General features: G+C 38.5%; 1 protein-coding gene across 5 annotated transcripts in view; it reads right to left on the bottom strand.

Annotated features, from left to right (window-relative positions):
- The window catches only part of slc37a1 (solute carrier family 37 member 1), a 120,848-nt gene that overhangs the window by 81,243 nt on the left and 20,217 nt on the right, over positions 1 to 19,388 (bottom strand). For 4 of the 5 annotated variants that reach the window (XR_009811380.1, XM_061926282.1, XM_061926281.1 and 1 more), the window contains 2 exons: positions 8,805 to 8,993; positions 4,632 to 4,713 (listed from right to left, as the gene is read on the bottom strand). Coding sequence is in view for 4 of the 5 variants with exons in the window: in XM_061926282.1 (XP_061782266.1) it covers positions 4,632 to 4,713; positions 8,805 to 8,860 (138 nt within the window). In the remaining variant the exon portion in view is untranslated. Of the gene's footprint in view, positions 1 to 4,631; positions 4,714 to 8,804; positions 8,994 to 18,094; positions 18,197 to 19,388 lie in introns of those variants that run through there. The other variant, XM_061926284.1, reaches the window with a different exon arrangement.

Here is a 19,388-nt window from a genome sequence, read left to right as displayed (position 1 = left end):
AGAAATACATACCATAAACGTGTGCAACATGTAATGTACAGAATATCAGAAGCATTTATTCAGGTAGAAATATCCCATTTTACATTACCTAACAGCTTTGACAATCAAACCATGATCGTAACAATCCACAATTTGTGTTAATAATGTGTAAAAACTGGTATCCAAACATAGTGTTGCTCCTCCTGTTAAAACAAGTTCTCCTACAACAGGAATACAAATTCTGTACTCCTACAAAATACAAAATCTGGCAAGACCCCAACGCACTGCAAGTGTTTTTTTTTTAAACTCTTTAAAAGCGTCTTAATGCCATAATGTTTAAAAAACATTTCAATAAAACAAACTAATTGTCCAGTCATGGTAATAAAAACTTGAAAATTATCTTTCTCTAAAAACTCCATGTTTGATTGCGATTTCAGTTTTTTGGTAAAAACTACAAAAAACAACAGGTTGCTGACGCCATCGTGTTATTTGTAGTGAAATAGTTCAATTAAAAAAATATGTTACATACATATAATTAAAGAGAACATTTTTTGGTGACTTTTTTGAAAACATATTGCTAATAAACAAGGACTACCGTATTTTTCGGACTATAAGTCGCAGTTTTTTTCATAGTTTGGCCGGGCTCCAGTGCAACTTATATATATGTTTTTTCCCTTTTATATTATGCATTTTCGGCAGGTGCGACTTATACTCCGGTGCGATTTATACTCCGAAAAATACGGAAATTTGTATTTAAGCATGACAAGATGACATTTCAAATATTTCTTCCTTTTCTCACCCAACCATAAACTAAGTGTAAACAGTAACCTTTATACAAACCCCGTTTCCATATGAGTTGGGAAATTGTGTTAGATGTAAATATATACGGAATACAATGATTTGCAAATAATTTTCAGCCCATATTCAGTTGAATATGCTACAAAGACAACATATTTGATGTTCAAACTGACAAACATATTTTATTTATAGGCGCAAAGTTGAAAAGCCAGCATCTGTGATGGTATGGGGGTGTATTAGTGCCCAAGACATGGGTAACTTACACATCTGTGAAGGCGTCATTAATGCTGAAAGGTACATACAGCTTTTGGAGCAACATATGTTGCCATCCAAGCAACGTTACCATGGACGCCCCTGCTTATTTCAGCAAGACAATGCCAAGCCACGTGTTACATCAGCGTGGCTTCATAGTAAAAGAGTGCGGGTACTAGACTGGCCTGCCTGTAGTCCAGACCTGTCTCCCATTGAAAATGTGTGGCGCATTATGAAGCCTAAAATACCACAACGGAGACCCCCGGACTGTTGAACAACTTAAGCTGTACATCAAGCAAGAATGGGAAAGAATTCCACCTGAGAAGCTTAACAAATGTGTCTCCTCAGTTCCCAAATGTTTACTGAGTGTTGTTCAAAGGAAAGGCCATGTAACACAGTGGTGAACATGCCCTTTCCCAACTACTTTGGCAGGTGTGGCAGCCATGAAATTCTAAGTTAATTATTATTTGCAAAAAAAAAATAAAGTTTATGAGTTTGAACATCAAATATATTGTCTTTGTAGTGCATTCAATTGAATATGGGTAGAAAAGGATTTGCAAATCATTGTATTCCGTTTATATTTACATCTAACACAATTTCCCAACTCATATGGAAACGGGGATTATAGCTTTTTATGTCAGTTGCTGTATAAACTTGGAAATAAGATTAGGCATGAGAAGCTAACCTGAAATTATTGGGAAAAATAACAAAAATAATACAAGATAATTTTTTAATAGGTTTTACTGCTGTGAATACACTACTACCACCGATAAATTAGTGTGGGTTCACTGTATGTAATAGTCTGATTTCACTAGTAAATATCTCATATTGATCTCTTTCAGCAATTGGCGCCACTTTATTCACATAACACTCCATTGGGGGGTTAAGTAGATTCTTGCTAGTTGTGCAAGTTTTTGTGGCATTTCAGCATCTTTTGACACGGGCTTGTCACAGATTTTTAACTTTTACATTATCATTCCATTTACTTTAACCGCCATGTTTACAAACGCTTCCCTCCTCGAAGGCTGCACATCCGGGTCTTAAACACTCTATACGTTTCCATCTACCGGCTTCAACCATGCATTAAATTGATCGTTCTGGAGCCACAAATATTTAATTTACATCTCTTTACTTTCAACTTATCCATCGTATGCAAATAATTTGGCTTTGCGGTGGGCTAAGTTCTCTCCGCTCCTATGCTAAGTTGCAACAACACACCACTGGATTGTAAATAATGTAAATAATTCAATGTGATTATCTTGTGTGATGACTGTATTATGATGATAGTATATATCTGTATCATGAATCAATGATACAGTGGACCCCGACTTAAACAAGTTGAAAAACTTATTCGGGTGTTACCATTTAGTGGTCAATTGTACGGAATATGTACTTCACTGTGCAACCTACTAATAAAAGTCAATCAATCAATCAATCAATGGTGGACGATTAATTCTGAAAGGGCAGCACAGTAAGTTCCGTTTTAATAATAATAATAATAACTGGGATTTATATAGCGCTTTTCTAAGTACCCAAAGTCGCTTTACATGTAGAACCCATTAATCATTCACACCTGGTGGTGGTTAGCTACTTTCATAGCCACAGCTGCCCTGGGGTAGACTGACAGAAGCGTGGCTGCAATTTGCGCCAACGGCCCCTCCAACCAATTTTATTGCGAATTATCATTATACCGTTTACCGTTACATCCTTAGTCCATTAACAAGTAAAAAGTCAAGGGTGGTCACGGCATGTTCTTGCCGCGGATGTTGGTCAATGTTTAGGGCATTACGGCAAGTGACGAGGGCGGTCGGGCCTTTTACTGCAGTTGCTGTGGTTACATTTGAGCCCTGTATATGAACGTTGCTCCTCTACTGCAGACCACCTCCTTGATTGACATATTTTATAATTGAGCAAGAAAAACAAAGATTAAACAAACACGGCGAAACCTAAACGCAAAGGGTAAAAAACATCCATATATTCAATATCACTGTTCTGCAGAACTTTGCTGTAGAAATCTGCCTGTCTGACACTCGCTGCTCCGTAAACAAGCTCCGCCCACTCTTTTCGTGCCCGGTCTGCATGAAGCAGACCTTAGTATGTCACTCAAAATTGCAGATTCTAACCATTGGAATCAATTCTATAGTTTGAAGATATCCAGCGGGACCGCATTGTTTATTATGTTGTATCATGCCAAGGTAGCCCAGTTAACTGCCTTTTATATGCTGTTTTTCAAGACCTGTGTCACGTAATTTCTCTCTTGACAACTTATCGGCTGGTTCTTAGACAGGATCGATTGATTCAGTCTTAATTTACCGGAAGTGAGTCTTGCTTTTTGAAACAACAAATTTTTCGACACAAAATTTTTCAGCACTTAACCATTAAACACTGAATTTTTATACACTAAGTTTTTATACACAATTTTTATACACTGAATTTTTTATACTGAATTTCAAAACACATAATTTAAAAAAAATGAAATTGTCAACAAAATGTTGTGTAAAACAATTCAGTTTACAAAATTTAAACGCAAAAAATTCAGTTACATAAATTCCTTGACAAATAAAAGCTTTCGTAATAAAGACACAAATTAACCTCCATAAAAGGCGCACAGGGTTATAGGGCGCATGAAAAGGGCCATAATATGATTTTTTTTTTTACATTTAAAACACTTGTGGTCTACATAACATGTAATGGTGGTTCTTTGGTTGCATAGATTATGTATTACATACCATTTTCAAGCCACTTTCTGACCGTCTCTTCAGGATGCGACGTTTTGTGGGTGGTTTTACGAATTTAAGTGGCTTCACTTGGACAGCGTCTTCTCCCCATCATTTTGGTTGTAGTAGTTTTTAGAGCTTCCATAGCGAGTCTACTGACAGATAAAATTTTACAACTGCATGCTACTTTGTATTAGAAATGGCAACAGCGGAGGATGAATAATGCCTCACGACAACAGGATACAGAAAAAGGAGCTTATTGGCTAAAGCGCGGACTACAACGGCGGACGCGCGCACATTTTTTGGGACTTAGGCAGATCAAAATACACAACAGCAGGTACCAATAGGTAAGAAAAGTTGGTTTTGCATAATAGGACGAAACAAAACACCAGATAATATATGTTTCCTAATACGTGCATTATGGGGTCCTTATACATACACCATAATAATACCTGTATGTTGAAGCACAGTACAACTGACCACGGTAGCCTTAAAGCTTGGACAAGCCATCAATCGGTGTGGCTTCATAGCTTACCAAAATCGTACTAATACATCTTGCCTTTTTGAGCGCCGCGTGTAATCTTCTAAATTCTCAATAAGTTTTCGTCTTGCTTGCTTACCGGTACTTGCTGGTGTCATTTATTGAACAGTAGTCCACACGTATTTCTTATGTGGCTGCCATCTACTGGTCACACTTACCATTACACAATGTACCACAACCAGAATAAGCATCAACCAAACCTAATACATATATAAAGTGCACTGGGTTATAGGGCGGACTGTTGATTTTTGAGACAACGAAAGGATTTTAAGTGTGCCTTATGGTCCGAAAAATACAGTATGGAAAAGGTTGTCTTTGTCTTTATTGAAAGGAACTTGTTTTACCTTGACAATACTAATTGGTTTTCTGGAAAGGTGGAAGCTGGTGTAGAGCAAGAAGGTGAGGATGAAGGTGAGAGCTCTGTACCTAAACAAAAGAGATACAGGCATGAGTATTTCCTAAGGATATGCTGATCAAGGTTTTATGCTGTCAATTACAATATCGATCATCCATAAGTGAGATAAGCCTATACCAATATCGATAACGAGCACTGAGCAGATGTATTAACTGTATTTTTTTTCAAATTATTTATGGTGAGTGTTTTTGGCAGTTAAACAATAATCAGAATCAGAATCACAAATACTTTATTATTCCCGAGGGGAAATTCAGATTTTCAGCACAATCCCATTCAAGAGCAGACATACATTACAGGGAGACAGAACAGGACCGCTGATGGGTCAGCCAACTTCCGACACCCATTAGAAGGTGGGAAAAAGGTAAACGCTGCAGGGGGGAAGAGTTAAAAAAAGGTCCGGTCTCAGACTGGCTTATCAATTTCATGTTAGGCGTTTAGATTTCAGAGGACAGCGCAGAGAAAGAGGCTCTTAAAAAGTATAGACAAGGCAAGACAGAGAACAAGCAGGAAGAGACAGAGAACAAGCAGGGAGAGACAGAGAACAAGCAGGGAGAGACAGAGAGGGAGGAAAAAGCGACCGCCTCCACCACACACACACACACACACACACACACACACACACATTCAGTGAGCACACATAAACATGTGACATAGAATCCACAAAACTTGCACCAGAGGGGATGGAGTGGGGGCTACGGTGGCAGGCTGCTGCTATCGAAAGCGCTGCTCAGCCATCCATCATCCCTACCACGTGGGGTGAAGCGTCAAAGGCTTGGGGCGTGGGGTATGTGTGTCGCGTGTATTTTTCGTGGATGCATGTGTGTGTGTAAGCCTGCAGCGTGTCTCAACACAATATTCAAACTTGTTCATCATTCTCTGTTATTCCATACAATTGTTTGATCAAAACAAGGTCAATAGTACAAATTAATTTAACAAAAACCAAAAACTACTATCTGCTACTCATTGAAACTAAGGCTGTCAAACGATTAAAATATTTAGTCATAATCGCAGTTGTTCATCGTTAAATCAAAATTCATCGCGATTATTGTACATTTTCGGCATTCATAAGTGTACCCAAGATAGATCATTTTAAAGTTGTTATTGCCATGACTGGACAATTAGTTTGCTTTCATTAAAAATTATGTTTTTTTTAAACAGCTCAACACAAAAAGGACATGAACATGCTTTTAGTGAGAATAAAAAATGACATTGCATGCAGTGCATTGGTGTCTAGTCAGATTTTGTATTTTGTCGGACTACAGAATTTGTATTCATGCTGTAGAGGGCGTTGCATTCAGGAGAGCAGCAACACTTCCATGTAAGATACCAGTTTCACGTATTAATAACACAAAATATGGATTGTTACAACCATGGTTTGATTGTCAAAGATGTTTGGTAATGTAATCTGTGATATTTCTTCTTGAAAAAATGCTTCTGATTTTCAGTAAACATTACATCGCATCCATTTTCTACCGCTTGTCCCTTTTAGGGGTCGCACGTTGTACAAATTATTGGTATTCATAGCTCTGCATTTCAATGTTTTAACTTTCTCTAATTATGAATAAAATGTCAAATTCAGCTTGCTAAACATTCTGTAATTGTGGACTATCAATCAGAACAGGTTATAAAAGAATATACACTTTGTTTCAATCTGCCAAAAAATATTTATTTAGGTAGCAATAACACAGATTACATTACAAAACATATTTGCATGATCATAATGTAAGACGATTTTTTATCTTCTTATGTTAGTAAGACTGGATGCGATGCATAGCGCGATTACTGTAACACCGGAAGTGTGTGATTGGTATGAGAAGAGGTGCCTTGACATGTTTTGACGAAAGTCTCGGATTAAAAAGTGATTCTAGATTTTCTGTCTACCATCTTTTTTTTCTGCTGATCTTTTATTCCATCTAACTAATGCAGTTACTGTAACAATCTACATTTTGTGTTATCAGTGCACTCAACAGTAATGTAAACACGGACGTGAAGCTCCACTCTGCGAGCTGCAAAGCGTGCGTCTTACAATACGATCATGCTTTGTCAAATATGTTTTTGTAATGTTACTCTGTGATATTTCTATCTAAATCAAGGTTTTCTGGCAGATTGAAATAAAGTGTATTGTAATAGCGGCGGAGATATGAAGGAGGTAGACTGTCTTTGAACAAGTCGGCCTTTTATTTATGTTCACAAATAGCACTTTCGAACTAAATAGGCAGTAGCACGACACACTCGAACACTTTCTCGTCTTCTTCTTCGCTCCCACTGAGTCAGGCATGCGCGCCACTGCCCTCTGCAGCCTACATCGGCTAATTACAGTTTACAACACAATATTCCCATTGCTTTAGAATATTCTTTGATAACCTGTTCTGATTGATAGTCCGCAATTACAGAATGTTTAACAGGCTGAATATTAAATTTTATTAATAAATAGAGATGGTTAAAACAATGTCATGCAGAGAAATACATACCATAAACGTGTGCAACATGTAATGTACAGAATATCAGAAGCATTTATTCAGGTAGAAATATCCCATTTTACATTACCTAACAGCTTTGACAATCAAACCATGATCGTAACAATCCACAATTTGTGTTAATAATGTGTAAAAACTGGTATCTAAACATAGTGTTGCTCCTCCTGTTAAAACAAGTTCTCCTAAAACAGGAATACAAATTCTGTACTCCTACAAAATACAAAATCTGGCAAGACCCCAACGCACTGCAAGTGTTTTTTTTTTAAACTCTTTAAAAGCGTCTTAATGCCATAATGTTTAAAAAACATTTCAATAAAACAAACTAATTGTCCAGTCATGGTAATAAAAACTTGAAAATTATCTTTCTAGGATACAATTACCTGCGATTAATCACGATTAATTTTGCATTAAGTAAGAACAAACTGCGATTTATCGCGATTAAATATTTTCATCGTTTTACAGCTCTAATATATATATTTTGAAACTGGAAGTTACAGAGCAACATTGGTTGAACACGCAACGCACTCGCACTCTGGTAACCTCGCAAAACAGGAAGTGATCACTGAGCAATGGGAGGGACACAGCCAATTAGGTAACAGTACCAACAATCTCTTATGGCTGCACCATCTTGTTGTCTCGCGGTTAAATATCTGCATGGAGTCAGAAGATATATAAAAAATGAGTGCTGTAGCGAGCGAAGAAATAGTTGATAAAACAGGAAAAGTCCCCTTTGGCAGTATCGCAGTTTTTTGGATTACTTCAAAGGACCGTAGACCTTGGCTGCACTTTTCTCTACTCGGGTATACGGAAACAACAGGTAAGAACTAAAGTGCAGGACTCTAAAAATAAAATATATTCCAAAATACAACAAATGTGCTATTTCAAAATAATAGTTATTTGGTCCAATAATATTTAAATAATACTTCCTGCACAACATAAATTATTTTCATACCTAAATAAGCATAACAGACTAAATTAAATGTTACACAACTGTATGTAACTTACCGGCACCAAACCTGCTAAAAATGGTTCTCAGCTTTTTCTGTTTACATTTGCACCATTTTGTTACTTTATTAAGCATTTCTTACGTAATTCTTATTTTTGCACCTGTGTATTTTTCTTCTGGTCCATATTTTCAATAGGTCATAAAAATATAAATAATTACAAAAAATATAAATAGTTATTGATATCGACCGATAAAAAACACTTATATCGTGATAGTTTTCAGCCTTTTCACCTGGCCCTAGTTGTAACTTGTTAGTGTTATATTTAATATACCTCATTAGTAATTAATTTAATTCCTCAGAACATGCCAAGGGCCAATAAAAAAACTAGCTGTGGGCCAACAATGGTGCCCTGCTCTACATACTTCAGTGATACACTTGAAATGCACTTTAAAAGTTGTATAAATGTACACAAAATGAATTGGAATTGCAATTATACTTCTGTTTGCAACCTTAATTTGGGAGACATTCTCAATTAAATTTGGAATTTTACACAAGCCTGTTCTGGGAATGTACCAAGGACAGGAACAATCTGTTTTGTATTTTGTGGTATGCATGTGATTCTCTGAAAACAAGGCAAAATGTCCATATTATAAAAGTGCACAAACACAACCGACTCACCATTGGTCCCTGTTGAAAGACACCAACAGACGGATGCCCGGAGGAACAGGAGCCATAATGCTATTCAAGTGGTGGGTGAGAAGCAGAGGTCAAAGGTACGTGTTGCTGTCGTCTTGACTTATTGCCATTTCAGGGAGATCAGCAGGACGGCTCGACATGGCTCATGGAGGTAGGACTGGAGTCAGGCGTCTAAAAAAATTACAAAGATTTGTATTTATTATTTATTTAAATAATTAAATTGAGCTCTTCCAAAATGAGTACCGTATTTTCCGGACTATAATCCTTTTTTTCCTCAAAACTCGACAGTGCACCTTATAACCTGGTGCGCCTAATGTACGGAATAATTCTGGTTTTGCTTACCGACCTCAAAGCAATTTTATTTGGTACATGGTGTAATGCTAAACGTGACAAGTAGATGGCAGTCAAACACAAGCGATATGTGTTTGATTGATTGAGACTTTTATTAGTAGGTTGCACAGTGAAGTACATATTCCATACAATTGACCACTAAATGGTAACACCCGAATAAGTTTTTCAACTTGTTTAAGTCGGGGTCCACTTAAATTGATTCATTATACAGATATATACTATCAGATATATACTATCATCATAATACAGTCATCACACAAGACCATCACATTGAATTATTTACAATCCGGGGTGTGGGGGAGGATCGATCAGAAGGCATAAGAAAAAGTATCTGCATTTGATTGTTTGGGAGATCGATCAGAAGGCATAAGAAAAAGTATCTGCATTTGATTGTTTGGGAGATCGATCAGAAGGCATAAGAAAAAGTATCTGCATTTGATTTGATTATTAACAATCCGGGGAGGGTGTTAGTTTAGGGTTGTAGCTGCCTGGAGGTGAACTTCTATTGCGGTTTTGAAGGAGGATATAGATGCACTTTCTTTTATACCTGTTGGGAGCGCATTCCACATATATTTATAGACTAGGCTCAGTGCAAGTTGTTTTACTCTGTCCTCCACCCTGAGCCAGCCCACTTTGGAGAAGTCGATAGGGATCTGGGGTGGAGGTCTAGAAGTAATCTGACTAGCTTGTTCTGGGATGTTTGGAGTTTAGATTTGAGGGTTTCGGAGGTGCTAGGGTACCAGGAGGTAGACTGCACTATGATGGCAATATGACTCAAGTAAACAACACCAACATTTTATATGTTCCATTGAAAATATAAAACATTACACACTGCACTCAACAATCTATCAAAATGTTTTAGTACGACTTTGGTAAGCTATGAAGCTGCACTGCTTGATGTGATTCAACATACGAGTATTATTATGGTGTGTGTATTAAGGTAAGACATTATCTGGCGTTTTGTTTCACAATACTATGCAAAAGCAACTTTTCTTACCATCAGGTTTTCGTACCTGTCCCCCCCAATGTTTTAGAGAGACGCATTTCTCTCAGCCAAAAAATATACTGCATAAGTATACGTGCTTATATTTTTAAAGCACAACAAAGCTTCAAGTGTGGGGGCAGGGTAGTGTGTGCAGGCTGAGAGGACAACACTAGCAAGTAGCAAACATCTATCGGCCTGAAGTTAACACACAACATGATAAAAGGTTGAGAACCTTGCCATGAATATTGCTTGTTTATAACATCTTACCGTTTGTTTCTCTTTATATTTAGAAACCACACAAAAAAGAATTAAACAGCAGCAGGACTTACTTTGTATTTCAAAGTTCAAAAGTGTAATGTCATTGTGAGTAACAGTTACACTACAATACGACACCTAATTATACTCGACCATTTATCAACATGTATAAAATTATATTAGATATGATGTGAAATTATGTCTTACAGTAGAATGACATACAGTTGCAAGAAAAAATATGTGAACCCTTTGGGATTACTTGTATTTCTGCATAATTTGGGCATAAAATGAGTTCTGATCTTCATTTAAATCACAACAATAGACAGTCTTCTTAAACTAATACTGCACGTAAAATATTATGGTTTCCTGTTTATTTTTTTAATACAACGTGTAAACATGTATGGAAAAAGTATGTGAACCCCCTAAGCTTATGACTTCTCCAAGAGTCAATTGGAGTCAGGAGTCAGCCAACCTGGAGTCCAACCAATGTGATGAGATTACAGGTGTTAGTTTAAGATTCCCCGCCCTATAAAACACACACCAGTTTTGAGTTTGCTGTTCTCAAGAAGTATTGCCTGATGTGAACAGTTGCTTAGCACAAAAGCGCTCTCTAAAAACCTACCATCAAGAATCGTTGACTTACATGAAGCTAAAAAGGGTTACAAAAGTATATCTCTAAAAGCCTTGATGCTCATGTGTCTTTAGTAAAACAGATTGTCTACAAATGAATAAAGTTAAGCATTGTTGCTACTCTATAACTATTCTGTATAGATGACAGCAAGAGCATAGCCCAGAAAACTCAATGAAATGAAAAATAATCCTAGAGTGTCAACAAAAGATTTACAAAAATCTCTGGCACATGCTAACATTTTTGTTGACCAACCAACAATAAAATCCAATCCAATCCACTTTATTTATATAGCACATTTAAACAACAAAAATGTTTCCAAAGTGCTGCACAACAATATTAAAAATAATATTAAAAACAATATTAAAAACAATCAAATATTATCCTTAGCTCCACCAATGACTGAATAAAAACAAAAAATAAATATAAAACCAATATACAAACAATATAAAAATAAATATGATTAAAAATGATTTTAAAAGGAAAAAACAAAACAGTAAATAGAAATCAAAATGTATTTAAAAAAAAACACAGGACAACAGAGGACAAAGGACCACACAACTCACGTAGTGTTAAAAGCCAAAGAATAAAAGTGGGTCTTAAGACGAGACTTAAAACACTCCACTGTGGGAGCAGTTTGAACATGGAGGGGCAGAGTGTTCCAGAGCTTAGGGCCGACCACAGAGAAGGCCCTGTCTCCCCTGGATTTAAGTCTGGTCTTGGGCACCACGAGCTGGAGCTGGCTCTCGGACCTCAGAGCGCGCGTAGGAGTGTAAATTTGGATGAGGTCCGAGATATACTGAGGTGCCAGTCCATGTAAAGCTTTAAAAACAAACAGCAAGGATTTAAAATCAATTCTAAAATAAACAGGGAGCCAGTGCAAACTCTGAAGAATTGGGGTTATAGGCTCGCGTTTCCTGGCCTGTTAAAAGTTGTGCTGCCGCGTTCTGGACTAACTGCAACCGGGAGAGAGCTTTTTGGCTAATGCCAGCATAAAGTGCATTGAAGTAGTCCAGGCGACTTGAAATAAAAGCATGCACAACTTGTTCAAAAAGGTTAAAAGATAAAAATAGTTTAAACTTTACTAAAAGACGAAGATGATAAAAACACGATTTTAAAACGCAATTGACTTGTTTGTCAAGTTTAAAATCGCTGTCTATAGTGACGCCAAGGCTGGTGACTATGGGACGCACATAATTTTGCAATGGTCCCAAGTCAGTGAGGGCCGGACCAAAAACTGAAATTTCCGTTTTTCCCTCATTCATTATAAAAAAATTCTGGGCTAACCAAGCCTTGACGTCGCATAGACAGTTGAGAAGGGGTGTCAGGGGGCCGTGGCCTTTTGAAATTGACATACATTTGGCAGTCATCTGCATAAAAGTGATAGAACACTCCATGCCTCTTAAAAATCTCTCCAAGAGGGAGAATGTATAGAGAAAACAGGATGGGGCCTAAAATAGATCCCTGGGGGACACCACAGTAAAGCGGAGCAGAAGAAGAGGTGGCGTCCCCCAGCCTGACAGAGAAGGACCTCTCTGACAGGTAAGATCTGAACCACTCTAATGCAGTCCCCCTGACACCCACACAGTCTCTCAGGCGGTCTAAAAGAATTGTGTGGTCGACTGTGTCAAAGGCAGCTGTAAGATCTACAAGCACTAAAATGGCAGAGCTGCCAGAATCAGACATTAAAAGCAAGTCATTAAAACCTTTAAAAGTGTAGATTCAGTACTGTGCAAAGCTTTGTATCCAGACTGAAATGGATCTAAAGTGCTATTTTCATCTAAAAAAGGCTGCAGTTGCGCCAAAACACATTTCTCCAAAATTTTTTACACAAAAGGTAATTTGGAAATGGGCCGATAATTTGACAAACTTGTAGGATCAAGACCTGTTTTTTTAATCAAAGCTCAACAGCTCTTACAATCAAGAAAACATTAGATAAGAGTGGAGTTCATGGGGGGACACCAGGGAGGAAGCCACCGCTGTCAAAGAAAAATATTGCTGCACAAAAGCACCGAGATGTTCCACAGCACTATAGGCAAAATATTCTGTGGACAAATTAAACCAAAATTGAGTTGTTTGGGCGGAACACATAACGCTATGTGTGGAGAGAAAAAGGCACAGCACACCAACAAAAAAACTTCATCCCAACAGTAATAATAATAATAATAATAACTGGGATTTATATAGCGCTTTTCTAAGTACCCAAAGTCGCTTTACATGTAGAACCCATCAATCATTCACACCTGGTGGTGGTAAGCTACTTATATAGCCACAGCTGCCCTGGGGTAGACTGACGGAAGCGTGGCTGCAATTTGCGCCAACGGCCCCTCCGACCACCACCTATCATTCTTCATTCAATTCACCGGTGTGAGTGGCACCGGGGGCAAAGGGTGAAGTGTCCCGCCCAAGGACACAACGGCAGCGATTTTTTGGATGGTAAGAGGCGGGGAGCGAACCTGCAACCCTCAGGTTTCTGGCACGGTTGCTCTACCCACTACGCCATGCCGCCCCCCATACAGTGAAGTATGGTGGACGGTGCATCATGGTTTTGGGGCTGCTGTTGTCTCAGGTTTTGGACAGATTGCTGTCATCTACAGAAAAATTAATTCCCAATTGTATCAAAACATATTACAGGAAAACTTAGGAGCACCTGTCCGTCAACTGAGGCCAAGAGAGGATGGGTGATGCAACAGGACAATGACCCATAAAAGTAAATCAACAAGAGAAGAAAATACGTATTCTGTAGTGGCCCAGTCAGATTCCTGACCTCAACCTGATTGAGATGCCGTAGCATGACCTCAAGAGAGCAATTCACACCAGACATCCCAATAATATTGCTGAACTGAAACACTACTTGTAAAGAGGAATGGACCAAAAGTCCTCCAGTCCGTTGTGCAAGTCTGATCTGCAGTTACAGTGAACGTTTGGTTGAGGTTATTGTTGTAAAAAGAGGCTCAACCCTTATTAAATCCAAAGGTTCACATACTATTTCCACCATGCACTGTAAATGTTCACATGAAAAAAAAATGTGTTTGTGCAGTATTAGTTTAAGCAGATAGATAGATAGTACTGTACTGATTAATTCAGGAGAGTTCCCTCAGGAAAATTAAAAAAAGACTGTCTATTGTTGTGATTTAGATGAAGATCAGAACACATTTAATGTCCAATTTATGCAGAAATCCAAGTAATCCCAAAGGGTTCACATACTTTTTCTTGCAACTGTACATATGATTGTGATTGTTGATCGCGATAATTTGAGTTCGATCACTGTGATCAACTGTCAGCATATTTCAGAATCAGAATCACTTTAATAATCCCTGAGGAGAAATTAAGATTTTCAGCACAATCCCAAATAAAATTTCCTCGATCAAACATGGCGGAAAAGTCTGTTAGAAGTTACCGCAGTTGTAAACAGTAGGGAAGCAACAATGCTCGGTATTAGCCTGCACGGAACAATCCACCATTATTGACTGTAATTATGTTTGTATCTGTGAAATGTGTGTGTTTGTGTGAAAGTGTGTTCGTGTGCGTGACTTCCCGTTCCACCGTCGCAAAGTGAGGCTCGTCACGACATAATGAATGTTAAATTAGCGTTGTGCCTCTTCCCCTTACCCAGCTGGAAGTGCAGCCCAGAAGAACAAAATAATGACACTCGCATAGAAGTTGAAACACAACATTAAGGAGCAGCGGCTTTAGTGACACACTTTACTTTCATTATCTGCTGCAGCGCACCAGTAATCCTACCCTGAATGGGGACTTGCAGGCACTCAGAAAGTCTATGTGACTGTATTGGTCCTGACTGAGAGTCAACACACCAACTAATTTATCAGAAAAGGCATTTTTATACCTAAATATTTTTAATCAGACTGTTTGTGTCTGCAAATATTCAACTCCTTTGATATAACATGTACTAAAAAAACTCTGCAAACACTTTGTGTTCTTTTTGTTTGTGAATAAAAAAAAAATGTTGTTCCTAAAATAATTAAACTTGTTTTATGTCCATCCATCCATCCATTTTCTACCGCTTATTCCCTTTGGGGTCGCTGGAGCCTATCTCAGCTACAATCGGGCGGAAGGCGGGGTACACCCTGGACAAGTCGCCACCTCATCGCAGGGCCAACACAGATAGACAGACAACATTCACACTCACATCCACACACTAGGGCCAATTTAGTGTTGCCAATCAACCTATCCCCAGGTGCATGTCTTTGGAGGTGGGAGGAAGCCAGAGTACCCGGAGGGAACCCACGCAGTCACGGGGAGGACATGCAAACTCCACACAGAAAGATCCCGAGCCCGGGATTGAACCCAAGACTACTCAGGACCTTCGTATTGTGAGGCAGATGCACTAACCCCTTGTTTTATGTGTGTTAGAATAATTGTTTCTAAGTTATCACAAAAACTTTTGTGTTACATTGAGTGCCTGGTGAGAAGCAAAAGCTGTCTTTGGAACCTACCAAGAGTAAGGCTCGTAAAACTCCACTGTGTAGGGGGGAAGCAAGATGAAGGTGTTCCTGTTTCTTTCATGTATTATAATCAAACAAAGATATTGTCTGACCCAAGGACTATAAAAGCGAAGAGGAAGCAGGACCAGAATCCCCTCCAGACGACTTCCTTTTTCAACTGTTTTACGAACGTCTTTTTGAACTGTTTTACGAACCTCTTTTTGAACTCGTTTACGACCTTTTCTTTTGAACTGTTCTGTAAACAAAGGCAACGCTGTTTACGACCCACTACCCTTTTGGAAGCAGCTGTGGTCATGTGGTTGGGAAAGTCAAATAAAGGAGTTGTACAATCTTTCGCCAGAGCGTGGGTGAAACTATTGAGGTTACAGGTTGACAGGTTTCTCCTCAATTGAGGCAAATTGAATTCTGTCTTTGATTCTTTGCTTCTTGTCTTAATTTAATAGATGTCATCAGTGTTTGAACCTGACTGTCACGTCTGTTGATCATGTTTTTGTTTTAGTCATGTTCGGTTTTGTTTTTGGACTCTTTGTGCATTCTTGTTTGTTTTGTCACCATAGCAACCCATTAGTTTTCACCTGTCATGTCACGCACCTGTCTCACGCTTTGCACTCGCACACCTGTCACTAATCATGTCACTGCTATTTAAGACTGTCTGTCTGTTGATCGTCCTGGTGACATTATCTATCCTCTCCATCCATACTACATCTGCTACCCATGAGATTCCTGTTTAGTATAGTTCATGCTTCATGCCATGCCACAGTAAGTGTTTTTGTTTCGTGTTCATAGTTAATTGCCTTTGTGCTAGACTTTTAAGTTTTCAATAGTCAAGTTTGTTCTCCGCCATTGTGCGCACCTTTTGTTTGCTTCCTTTTCTTGTAGTTTGTTAGTATTTTAATAAATATGTACTCACATTCACGCGGGCATTTTGTTAGTATTTTAATAAATATGTACTCACATTCACGCCTTGCCCGCGCCAACTTTCCTTTGCATTCCGGGAAAACACACAAGATCCACGTATTGACACTGACAATGTGTTGGTATACATTAATTTACAGTACCTCAAATTCAAACTGCATTTTAATGTATATTCATTCAATATAAGATACAGAATAAGTTTTAAAAAACTCCACAATCTGAGTCACTGCTTGATGTTTGCCAAAGCACTTGTGTTGTTGTAAACGATGTCAATCAATCAATCAATGTTTATTTATATAGCCCTAAATCACAAGTGTCTCAAAGGGCTGCACAAGCCACAACGACATCCTCGGTACAGAGCCCACATAAGGGCAAGGAAAAACTCACCACAGTGGGACGTCGATGTGAATGACTATAAGAAAACTTGGAGAGGACCGCATATGGGGGTAACCCCCCCCCTCTAGGGGAGACTGAAAGCAATGGATGTCGAGTGGGTCTGACATAATATTGTGAAAGTCCAGTCCATAGTGGATCCAACATATCAGCGAAAGTCCAGCCCATAGTGGATCCAACATAATACTGAGAGTCCAGTCCATAGTGGGGCCAGCAGGAAACCATCCCAAGCGGAGACGGGTCAGCAGCGCAGAGATGTCCCCAACCGATGCACAGGCTAGCGGTCCACAATAATGTACAAACAGCAGGCGCAACTTGAGAGGCTCGCTCTTTTTTCACAGCTTCAAGTCTCTTCGACTCGTCAAGCTGAGAACAGCAGAGCACACCCCCTTCACAACAATAGTGTGGTGCGCCACAACTGGTCTGACTGATAACAAAATAAAGGTTTTAAAAAAGTATATTATACAAGCATAATGTACTTAAAGCACTTATTGATACATTTACACAATTCTTACGCTTTTACCTAAAATACTGGTCAAAATAGTCCAAAAATGTATTGCACCAATACATGTGAAGATTTTTGCATTTACTGTTTTTGACATGTTATTACATTTTAAAATTAACATAAAAAGCACACACTCTAAAGGTGGTAAATAAGTGAAAAAGATAAAAATCTGAATTAAAAACAAGACACAAAAACTGAATTTGAATGTTTTTTGTATTCCTATTATTGTTTTATTGCTATTATCATTTTACTGGCTGTGGTTTACTTGTTACTAATTTAAAATCATGTTTTAAAAACGATTTAAAGTTGAGTTTTGGTGGTACAATAAATACTCATGTTTTCAAATTAATAAATGTTATTAATAATGATTATAATGTCAATCAAAATAATCGTGATTATTATTTTTTGCCATAATTGTCCAGCCCTACAAGAAAGTCAACTTATAAATGCAAAGTTGTCCAGTGCTTTGGCAAATTAACAAAGACAACAGGCACTGCCTGGGGAAAAAGTGTGTGTGTGCTTGCATTTCTGTGGGAGTTTCTCAATAAAGAAGTGAATGCTACATGCTAATACCTAACTGTTACTGTTACGTCAATGTTTTAATGTGTGATTAAGGTTCAAAATTCAAAGGTTCAAAAGAGTTTATTGTCATGTGCACAATAGAAACATGTTTCATCTGTACAATTAAATTCTTTGTTGTCCACACTTGTGCAGAGTACAATAAAAAAGGTAACAATATAAAAATAAATTTTAAGATATCCATCCATTTCCTACCGCTTGTCCCTTTTGGGGTCGCGGGGGGTGCTGGAGCCTATCTCAGCTGCATTCGGGCAGGAGGCGGGGTGCACCCTGGACAAGTCGCCACCTCATCACAGGGCCAACACATGAAAAAAAAAAAAAAGAATAAAATAATTATGTACAAAAAATGTGGAGAAGGTGACAATGTGCATTTTGTGTAAAAGTGTACAGTAAAATTTAGGTTTATATAAAAAAACTAACTATGTTGCTGCTTCTTGATCTTAGCGCTGCTTTCGATACCGTCGATCATAACATTTTATTAGAGCGTATCCAAACACGTATTGGTATGTCAGACTTAGCCTTGTCGTGGTTTAACTCTTATCTTACTGACAGGATGCAGTGCGTCTCCCATAACAATGTGACCTCGGACTATGTTAAGGTAACGTGCGGAATCCCCCAGGGTTCGGTTCTTGGCCCTGTACTCTTTAGTATTTACATGTTGCCGCTAGGCGACATCATACGCAAATACGGTGTTAGCTTTCATTGTTATGCTGATGACACCCAACTCTACATGCCCCTAAAGCTGACCAACACGCCGGATTGTAGTCAGCTGGAGGCGTGTCTTAATGAAATTAAACAATGGATGTCCGCTAACTTCTTGCAACTCAACACTAAGAAAACGGAAATGCTGATTATCGGTCCTGCTAAACACCGACATTTATTTAATAATACCACCTTAACATTTGACAACCAAACAATTACACAAAGCGACTCGGCAAAGAATCTGGGTATTATCTTCGACCCAACTCTCTCCTTTGAATCACACATTCAGAGTGTTACTAAAACGGCCTTCTTTCATCTCCGTAATATCGCAAAAATTCGTTCCATTTTGTCCACTAGCGACGCTGAGATCATTATTCATGCGTTCGTTACGTCTCGTCTCGACTACTGTAACGTATTATTTTCGGGTCTCCCTATGTCTAGCATTAAAAGATTACAGTTGGTACAAAATGCGGCTGCTAGACTTTTGACAAGAACAAGAAAGTTTGATCACATTACGCCTATACTGGCTCACCTGCACTGGCTTCCTGTGCACTTAAGATGTGACTTTAAGGTTTTACTACTTACTATAAAATACTACACGGTCTAGCTCCATCCTATCTTGCCGATTGTATTGTACCATATGTCCCGGCAAGAAATCTGCGTTCAAAGTTATTATTAGTGATTCCCAGAGCCCAAAAAAAGTCTGCGGGCTGTAGAGCGTTTTCTATTCGGGCTCCAGTACTATGGAATGCCCTCCCGGTAACAGTTAGAGATGCTACCTCAGTGG

This window comes from Nerophis lumbriciformis, linkage group LG31 (genome assembly GCF_033978685.3).
Source record: "Nerophis lumbriciformis linkage group LG31, RoL_Nlum_v2.1, whole genome shotgun sequence".
NCBI classification, from domain to species: domain Eukaryota; kingdom Metazoa; phylum Chordata; class Actinopteri; order Syngnathiformes; family Syngnathidae; genus Nerophis; species Nerophis lumbriciformis.
This window is presented reverse-complemented; position numbering and strand designations above follow the sequence as displayed.